The 10,000-nt window shown below is 44.4% G+C and overlaps 1 protein-coding gene across 2 annotated transcripts in view; it reads right to left on the reverse strand.

The window, feature by feature from the left end:
• LOC143290570 (uncharacterized) overlaps nt 1–10,000 on the reverse strand; it is a 77,568-nt gene that overhangs the window by 16,019 nt on the left and 51,549 nt on the right. For both annotated transcript variants that reach the window (XM_076600137.1, XM_076600136.1), the window contains exons 35-41: nt 8,126–8,270; nt 6,480–6,578; nt 5,818–5,940; nt 3,579–3,879; nt 2,200–2,361; nt 1,081–1,171; nt 1 (exon numbers count right to left, since the gene is read on the reverse strand). The exon at nt 1 is cut by the window's left edge and continues 143 nt beyond it. In XM_076600137.1, coding sequence (XP_076456252.1) covers nt 1; nt 1,081–1,171; nt 2,200–2,361; nt 3,579–3,879; nt 5,818–5,940; nt 6,480–6,578; nt 8,126–8,270 — 922 coding nt within the window. The remainder of the gene's footprint in view (nt 2–1,080; nt 1,172–2,199; nt 2,362–3,578; nt 3,880–5,817; nt 5,941–6,479; nt 6,579–8,125; nt 8,271–10,000) is intronic.

Here is a 10,000-nt window from a genome sequence, read left to right on the forward strand (position 1 = left end):
CCTGTCCGTCATCAGATTTATCAGACATTAAATGAGGGCGTAAAAAGGCATTGCATGCATACACAGACAGGGGAGAGACAAAGAGAGAGAGAGAGAGAGAGAGAGAGAGAGAGAGAGAGAGACACTGACACGACACAGAGAGAGAGAGACAGAGAGAGAGAGACACACACACACACACTGACACGACACAGAGAGAGAGAGAGACAGAGAGAGAGAGACACACACACACACTGACACGACACAGAGAGAGAGAGAGACAGAGAGAGAGAGACACACACACACACACTGACACGACACAGAGAGAGAGAGACAGAGAAACACACACACACACACACACTGACACGACACACAGAGAGAGAGACAGAGAGAGAGAGAGAGACACACACACACACTGACACGACACACACACACACACACACACACAGAGAGAGAGAGAGAGAGAGAGAGAGAGAGAGAGAGAGAGAGAGAGAGAGAGAGAGAGAGACACACACACACTGACACAGATTTAATTGTGAAGGCCACACAAAAAGGGTGGGGGACAATTCAACATGCAGAAAGAATACATATTTCACTCGTCAAACAAAGGAGCCTTACTGTACATGATAAATCAATACCTGGGTGAAAAGAGTGAGTGACAGAAAGAGAGAAAGAGAGGGGGGTGGGGGGGGGGGGCAGGGAGGGAGAGAGAGAATACAAGTAGTATTAAATCAGAATATTTCCCCAAAGCATCACACACTCATCATTACTGGTCAAACTGAACAAAACAAAAGAAAAGGCATGTCACATTTAAATTGAATCGCGCATTGATATTAAAGTCTTCATCTGTATATCTTTTTGTGAGAAAGACAGACAGACAGACGGACATACAGACAAAGAAATACAACCCAAAGGGAGAGAGATAGAGAGGAGGAAGAGAGATACAGACAGACAGAGACTGAGAAAGACAGACAGACAAACAGGTATACCATCCAAAACAACGAAAGGCAACTATCAACTTTCAAATCATATAACAAACACCTACAGATCAAGCACAACACCATCACCAGCACACCAATCCACGCATCAAAAGGAGAATACTACCTGGTTCCAGACCGAGGCATTCGCTTTCTCCATCCAGACACACCTTGGCAGTCCCGTAAATCCCTTCCATCTGAGACTGTAAAGTTTGCATCTGAAACAAGAGCACCATCCCGAATACAGCATGTAGAGAGACTTGCGAGTGCTGCACTTGTAAATATCCGTCAGACAAAATACGACTTTTCAATGAACAAAGAAGAAAACAAAGCGAGCGGGGCTGGGGGTTGGGGTTGGGGGAATAGCATTTTTATTGTGTACTTGCCAGATGGAGAAACAGGCCGCAACCACTTGGTTGAGTTTCAGTTTCTCAAGGAGGCGTCACTGCGTTCAGACAAATCCATATACGCTACACCACATCTGTCAGGCAGATCCATATACGCACGCAGAAGATCAAATACGCATGTTTAAAATCCTACAATTAATGTCAGCATTCTTACCAAGCATCCACACCCCTTAAACGGTGTAAGGCTGCCTGCATGACGGGATAATTAAACAAAACAGTCATTCGCGTACAATATTACATGTTTGTGTGAGTGTGTGTGGAGGAGTGTGCGTGACTGAATCCTGGTTGAACGGCACAGGAAACGCATGACGAACACCAAAAGTCAGCTGAGTCTGCTCTACCCAGGTAGGCAGCTGATGAGCAAATGACTCTGCGTTTGTAAAGCGCTTAGAAGCTTGGTCTCTGACCGAGAACAGGCGCTGTATAGGTACCCATGTCATCTTATCATCATCACCATCGTGACACTTAGCATCCTGAATTATTGCACCCATTTTACCGGCAATTTTTGTGTATGTATGAAACGATATTACCATTGGTAGATGTTGTAACCCATTTTCAGTGGATTTCGACTCTTATTTTGTACGTAATTTTACTACGTTTTGATGCGGATTCGGTCACAGACTCTTGCCATTTCAGTTTATCGTCCCACAAACCAAGGAAATTAAACCAATTGGTGCAATAATTTAGGATGCTAAAATTGGACATTACCCCTTAGAGTTTGATCTCAGACCGAGGATAGGCGTGTATAAGTACCCATAATTATCACACTATCATCATCACTGTTGTGACATGTTCAACTAAAATACTGTGCACACCAGCAGACACCCACAGAAACCTACCCGTTCAAACTTGGCAGCGTCTTTCATTGCGCTCGGTCCGATGTTGGTCACACGATGGAACAGCCGACGAATGGTAACGTCAGACAAGTTACGCCACTGCAGCTGTTCCGCCTCGCGTGCACCCTCCTTCCGAAACGCGGCCAGTTTCACACGGCTCTGGACCTTTGTGTGGGCGTTGGGTGGTGGAGGGGGGGGGGGGGGGGTGGGTGAAGGGGGAACAAGGAAGCGGCGGGGCAGAGGGAAATAAACAGAGCAAAAGTAAGGTGAAATGCAGAAAAAAGAAAACACTTGTCTGTCGTGAATTCATAATCATCTGTAGTATCAAAAAGATGTGCACATCTGCAATCCTGTACACACACTTGTCTCTCTCAAATACATATATCTGGTTCACTTGTTCAGGAAAATAATTCACTGCTACATGAGATGGGCCACATAATTTGCTCTCTCCATTAGAGTGAGTTCACCTGGTCCACAGTTGCCATCTTTGTGGGGAGGGGGGGGGGAGGTTATACAAGCTCGTATCATCATCCAACATTTTTAAAACGATGTTTGTAAAGTTATGACGCAAGTTCCTTCTCTCTCTCTCTAATATATAATAATAATAATTATTATTATTAATAATATAATAATATTATATTACCCATAGTTGCACACTCTATAACGTAGAAAAAAGAGACAGAATACAAAAAAAAAAGATTGAAAAACACACCGAGAGATTCAAGATTCAAAATTCAAGATTCAAAAACTTTAATACTCAAGGATAAAGATTTTAGGCATCGCCCAGTCTTCCAATCTGTCCTTGTGATAACAATAACAATAACAACATTAACGATAACGACACAAAAATAATAATTTTGTTAACCCTGCTACATCCACTGCTACTACAACGAAGAATGATCACCACCATCATCATTAACATCGTAAAAAGTAATAAAACGAACGCATTCATACATTCATATCCATACACATGCACACAGCCTCTCCACCCAACACACACGAGAGAGAGAGAGAGAGAGAGAGAGAGAGAGAGAGAGAGAGAGAGAGAGAGACAGAGAGAGACAGAGAGACAGAGAGAGAGAGAGAGAGAGAGAATTTGGAATGGTTTATTCACAATCAGGCCACAGCCCCTAGTGAAGGGGTATACGTAAACATAATGCAACTCAACGAAAATACATAAACAAATAAGCATTAATATAGACAACAAACCGTGCATTGTATCCGTGTAAATATATAGACAACAAAAAATACATTATAACTGTTTTACGAAGTAACAATTTCTCTTAATTTGAATGCCTTATATAAGAATACCGAGAGAGAGAGAGAGAGAGAACAGAAATAAGCCAACACACACACAACGGCACATCCCCCATACTTCTTACCGCCACAGCCGACGTCTCATCAGTGATGTTGGTCTCGTAAGCCCACGCATCGTAGGCACTCTTCGAACGCAGCTCTCCGAGCCTCTCGTTATAATCCTCCAGCCAATGAGCGGCGCGCATGAGGTCGTCCCGGGGACACTCCTCGGTCCAGCCAATGGGATGGCCCGCGTTCTGCTCCTTCAGCCAATCGTGAAGCGGCTTGAAGTACTCCAGCAGAGGACCCACGTCCATGTGTCGTGTTCCGGTCATCTGCTCCATGGCGTCTGGCCATGGTCTGGAGGAGCCCAGCTTCAGCATGTTGCTGGGGGAGAAGGCGGCAGAATTGTTGTGCAATCCCAAAAGGAAGAAGTCAAAAATTAATAAAGAATAGTGACTGACATCCTGACCTGTAATCTCAGTCTTCAGTCTCAGTGAGGTGCAAGCTATGTGCTAAAGGGCATAAACGTCAGCAGTAGTCTATGGTTAATACACACACACACACACATATATATATATATATATATATATATATATATATATATACACATATACATATATATATATATATATATATATATATATATATACATGATAGTCGTGTCCAACTATGACCATCAGAACAGCAGAGGAGGTAACTGCTGCCCCAATTACCTGGGCTAGAATTTGATTATAGTGAGCGTGTCTTGCCCAAGCTACATCCCCACTCTGGACCAAGAGGTCTAGGGTTTAATATCAACATTAATAAGGCTACGTTCACACTAAGCCCAGCCCAGCTGCTGACAACAGCTGTCTGTGAATTATGTACAGGTCACTATGCGAGTTCCCGACATGGACGGATGCCGGCAGTAGGTGTTCACACTGGCCACCAGACAGCAACAGCTTGTTTTTTTGACTCACTTGTGTAAACAAAGTGAGTATATGTTTTAACCCGGTGTTCGGTTGTGTGTGTGTGTGTGTGTGTGTGTGTGTGTGTGTGTGTATCCGTGTGTCTGTGTGTCCGTGGTAAACTTTAACACTGACATTTTCTCTGCAAATACTTTGTCAGTTGACACCAAATTTGGCATAAAAATAGGAAAAATTCAGTTCTTTCCAGTCATCTTGTTTAAAACAATATTGCACCTCTGAGATGGGCACAAAAAAAGAAAAAAGAAGCCTAATTATATGCAAACTGCATTTACTGCTATATTTATATTTTTTGTATTCTCTAAACTTGGCACTCTGACCTCTTATTCTGACGCAACAAGAGGAATCATTATTATCATTTTTTTGTTCAAACAGGAACTTCTTTTGCTAAGCATGGAATTTTTATTTATTTTGCAAACGTTTTGGTGCAGATAGTAAAAAAGGGAAATTACTCTGTAATTAATGCTAGGGGACTTAATTTATCACAAGTGAGTCTTGAAGGCCTTGCCTCTCTTGTTTCTATTTGTCTCATGTACACAAATCAGAGGGATGGCTGGTCCAAGGGACGGAACTCTTCAATTGTACTGGCAGCGTGAATTCCAATGATAATATTCGTTTCTTCCATCTGAGGAGCGCTGTGGTGTTTGTTACTAGCTGACAGTAACTGGCTGTACCTGACTGTAGTATGTTGCTGTAGACGGGCGCAATAGCCGAGTGGTTAAAGCGTTGGACTTTCAATCTGAGGGTCCCGGGTTTGAATCACGGTGACGGCGCCTGGTTGGTAAAGGGTGGAGATTTTTCCGATCTCCCAGGTCAACATATGTGCAGACCTGCTAGTGCCTGAACTCCCTTCGTGTGTAAATGCATGCAGAAGATCAAATACGCACGTTAAAGATCCTGTAATCCATGTCAGCGTTCGGTAGGGTATGGAAACAAGAACATACCCAGCATGCACACCCCCGAAAGCGGAGTATGGCTGCCTACATGGCGGGGTAAAAACGGTCATACACGTAAAAACCCACTCGTGTACATGCGAGTGAACGTGGGAGTTGCAGCCCACGAACGCAGAAGTTTCAGTTTCAGTTGCTCAAGGAGGCGTCACTGCGTTCGGACAAACCATATACGCTACACCACATCTGCCAAGCAGATGCCTGACCAGCAGCGTAACCCAACGCGCTTAGTCAGGCCTTGAGAAAAAAAAAAAAAAAAAAAAAACGCAGAAGAAGAAGAAGAACTATGTTGCTGTGCCAGGCTGACAACTGGCTGTCAATAAACAGGTGGCTGGGCTTTGTGTGAACGTAGCCAAAGGATGTCGAGCGTATCAAAGAAAAGCGTACGCTGGCTACCTAGGGCCTACCTCAGTCGCTGGCCCGCCTCTTTGGAGTGGTGGAAGTCACAGGTGTGGAGCGACCCGTTGTGCCCTGAGGCCTCACACAGCGCCTTGTAAAACTGAAACTGCAGCACGTGCGACACGAAATACCTGCACAACACACACACATGGAGTGAGGAGGGAGGAATTTTGTTTAATGTCCCGTCACACATATCGGTGATTGAAGACATTTTACTAAAGTATTTACATAAATACTTTTGAGTATCATCGGTCAGAAGGGGTGGGAAATGTGAATGAATGGAGGGTTGGGGGAAACGGGCAAATGAGGGTGAAATGAGAGTGAAATTTGAAAAAAAAAAAATCTAAATACAATTACAGGAGCGAGTTCGTGAGTGAACGAATAAAGTATTGCGCAAGTTGTATAGCACTGGTACCCTTTACCCACAGGTACGGTGGTCTCCCGGTGATGCCAGTGTTGTGTTGTGACAGATGCCCCCCCCCCCCACAACTCCTCCCCGCTCCCGCCCCTACCCCCCACTCTTCCCCGTCATCGTCGTTACCCAGGATGTTTCTCGACGTTAAACCTGACGAACACACTAAACACGGACAGCTTACTCTGCATGTAAGGTGCTACGCTACACAAATCCTCCATATCATGTTACTGTTGCTACTGTTATTAGTATCATTACCGAATATAGGGAGTGTTGTTAGGAACGTGATATTTGGCACCCGGATCGAAGTCCGTGCTGTTTCGTGGAACCGGGGATGAAATTCCCTGGTATTTGCACCTGGAACACACAGGCAACACGTGAACAAGAAAAGAAAAGAGAGAAAAGAAAAGAAACAAGAGATGTCCCACTGCTGTACACAATGTAATACACATCAACACAAAGGCATGTAACCAACTGACATGTTCTCTGTCAGAATATGTGTACATGTAAATAACAGTTAATACAAAGAGATAATTAAATCTATCCGCCGCTGATCTTATGATTATATGCACAAAATGAATCCATAATATGGAATTTGCACCTGCAACAAAGAAATTTATAAAAAATGGTAAAGAAATGGCAATCTGATTTCTGCAACCGAAGCAAATGTTCAATTCATTACAACCACAGCTAATTTGAGTTGGTGTTTGTACATTATCTCCTCGCCAAGCACATTATGGAATGAGGAAGAGGAGAAGAAGAAGAGAAAGATGGAAGAAAGAAAGAAAGAAGGAGAGGGAGGATGAGGAGATGAAGATGAATATGGGGATGAATATGGATTTAAGAAAAATAAAAGAAAGAATGCACATAAAAACAATACACAACAATGTTTGACAGTGTTACACAGCACCGAACCGACAAATGAAGGAAACAATGTCAACTGAAATCAACTTACAATTTATTCCACAAACACGTGTTAGATAAGAAAAGAAAAAGGGTTTAGTGACTACGGGGGTAGCAGCTTGCCTCATCACACGCAGTTGGCTTCCCATATCAGGACACACACCGACAGATAAGCCTGCCTGCCTACTCATCCGTCGGACCGACGGGAGACTCCATCATCACACGCAGCTGGTTTCCCATATCAGGACACTCACCGACAGATAAGCCTGCCTGCCTACTCATCCGTCGGACCGACGGGAGACTCCATCATCACACGCAGCTGGTTTCCCATATCAGGACACTCACCGACAGAAAAGCTTGCCTGCCTACTCATCCGTTGGACCGACGGGAGACTCCATCATCACACGCAGCTGGTTTCCCATATCAGGACACTCACCGACAGATAAGCCTGCCTGCCTACTCATCCGTCGGACCGACGGGAGACTCCATCATCACACGCAGTTGGTTTCCCATATGAGGACACACACCGACAGATAAGCCTGCCTGCCTACTCATCCGTTGGACCGACGGGAGACTCCATCATCACACGCAGTTGGTTTCCCATATGAGGACACACACCGACAGATAAGCCTGCCTGCCTACTCATCCGTCGGACCGACGGGAGACTCCATCATTACACGCAGTTGGTTTACACGTCCGAGTACAGTCAGTTCACACCATTTTCTTCTTTCTTGTTCTATTTCTCTAACCTTCTTGAGATTATCATCACTAATGCCGTGTCAAAGAACAAGAAATAAACAGTCGAGATAACACACACACACACACACACACACACACTATGATGATCTTAGAAATGCACCTGGAGAAATATCATCACTTAAAGTAGAAAGACGTAAAATTGACGACTACACAAACACGACATACAGAAGAAGTAGCATAAAGAAAGAACGAAACACACACACACACACACACACACACACACACACACACACAGCACAGACCGTAAGCGCCACCACTTGTCATTGTAGTGTGGAGGCGTGGTGTCCCCAGAGAACACGGACCACCTCCACTGGTCAATCAGATAGCCGAACGGCAGAAAGGCGATCTTCTGCAGGGCCATCTTCAGCAGAAAGTTCAGATCTGCTTCTGAAACATCACACATGAAGACAGCAATGAAAGACAAGACAATACAAGACAAGAAATGTTCATTTCATAAAACCCCACACACGGTACATGAAAGAAATACATGAAAACTTTTTCAACCAACAAAATGATTCGAGACAAAAATTACGTACACAAACTTAAACATAAACCAATACAGTCCAATGACAGGATTTTATGAGAACACACATTTGAACCGTTAGTTGTAGGCCCTACCAATATCACAACAGATTTCTGTGTGTGAAATCCGGGCTGCTCTCCCCAGGGAGAGCGCATCGCCACACTACAGCGCCACCCCCCCTTTTTTTTTTTTTCCTGCGTGTAGTTTTATTTGTTTTTTCTATTGAAGTGGATTTTTCTACATAATTTTGCCAGGAACAACCCTTTTTTTGCCCTGGGTTTGTTTTACGCGCGCTAAGTCCATGCTGCACACGGGACCTCAGTTTATTGTCTCATCCGAATGACTAACGTCCAGACCACCACTCAAGGTCTAGTGGAGGGGAGAAAATATCGGCGGCTGAGCCGTGATTCGTACCAGCGCGCTCAGATTCTCTCGCTTCTTAGGTGGACGCATTACCTCTACGCCATCACTCCACTGTATAATCCCTTATAACTCTCGTAATTGTGTTGATCGTTTTGCAACTGGGGGCGTGAGAAACACGTTCGTTGCAGACTCAGCACACCCAACAGGCGTCGATGTTTCATGACAATAATACATATATTGATATCCAGGGGCGTTTATGTGTAAACCATTATTAATTTTACAAACAGTGTCTCCACTGACTGGCACATACACTCAGGCTTTCCACAACAAGAATCGCACACCAAGTCCTGAACTGGACACATAGATGCTGAAGAAGTAGAGGTCGACAAATGATGAACTGGTGGCAAGCAGTGGAGAGAGACCTCAGACTCGTTGACAGACGATGAGGTGACATCAGCAAACTGGCGAAGTACTGCAGAGAATGGAGCGCTTTGACGGGGGAGCAGCTTAGTCTAGAAGTATGCTAATAATAACAACAACAACAACAACAAAAATGTGTACGCACGTTCACAAAAAGAGTACACAAAAGCGTGCACGCGTACACACACACACACACACACACACACACACAGAGTCAAACACAAACACACACACACACACACACATTGAGCACTGGACTTCTGCAGCAGTGTTAACCATTGATCAGGGTTTGTATTGTGTTTTTCCTCATGGCAGACACACTGCTCTCAATATTTTCCTTCCTCACTCCAACTAAGCTTTGAATGGATATCTGACGCTTTGGGGCTGGTTGGGGTTGGGGTGGGGTGGGGGGTAAAATGGCTGAGGGAGAGAGGATTGGATACTGCCTGCCTATGCTGAGTCCTAAACAGAGAAGATATGAACTCACTGCCCAGATGACCGCAAATAAGCTATGGAACTATGGGACCTCTAACTTTTAACCCCTTGTGTGCCACAGCACGTATCACGTATGTGCAGTGACGTCACTGATGACTTCATCAGAAGAAGAGAAATAGCTCTGGAAGGCTGAAAATTCACACAGTTTATGTGGAATGGTATACCTTCAGAATATTTTCCCAGTTTTGGGTTGACTGTTTTGTATACTGTTTTATGACTTGGAACACCACTTTCCACTGTTTTTTCCCCGGCGCTGAAGGGGTTAAAAAAATCTGAAACGGGAAATCCCGCTTTACGGTAAGACCTTTAACGCACC

This window comes from Babylonia areolata, chromosome 15, assembly GCF_041734735.1.
Source record: "Babylonia areolata isolate BAREFJ2019XMU chromosome 15, ASM4173473v1, whole genome shotgun sequence".
NCBI lineage: Eukaryota > Metazoa > Mollusca > Gastropoda > Neogastropoda > Buccinidae > Babylonia > Babylonia areolata.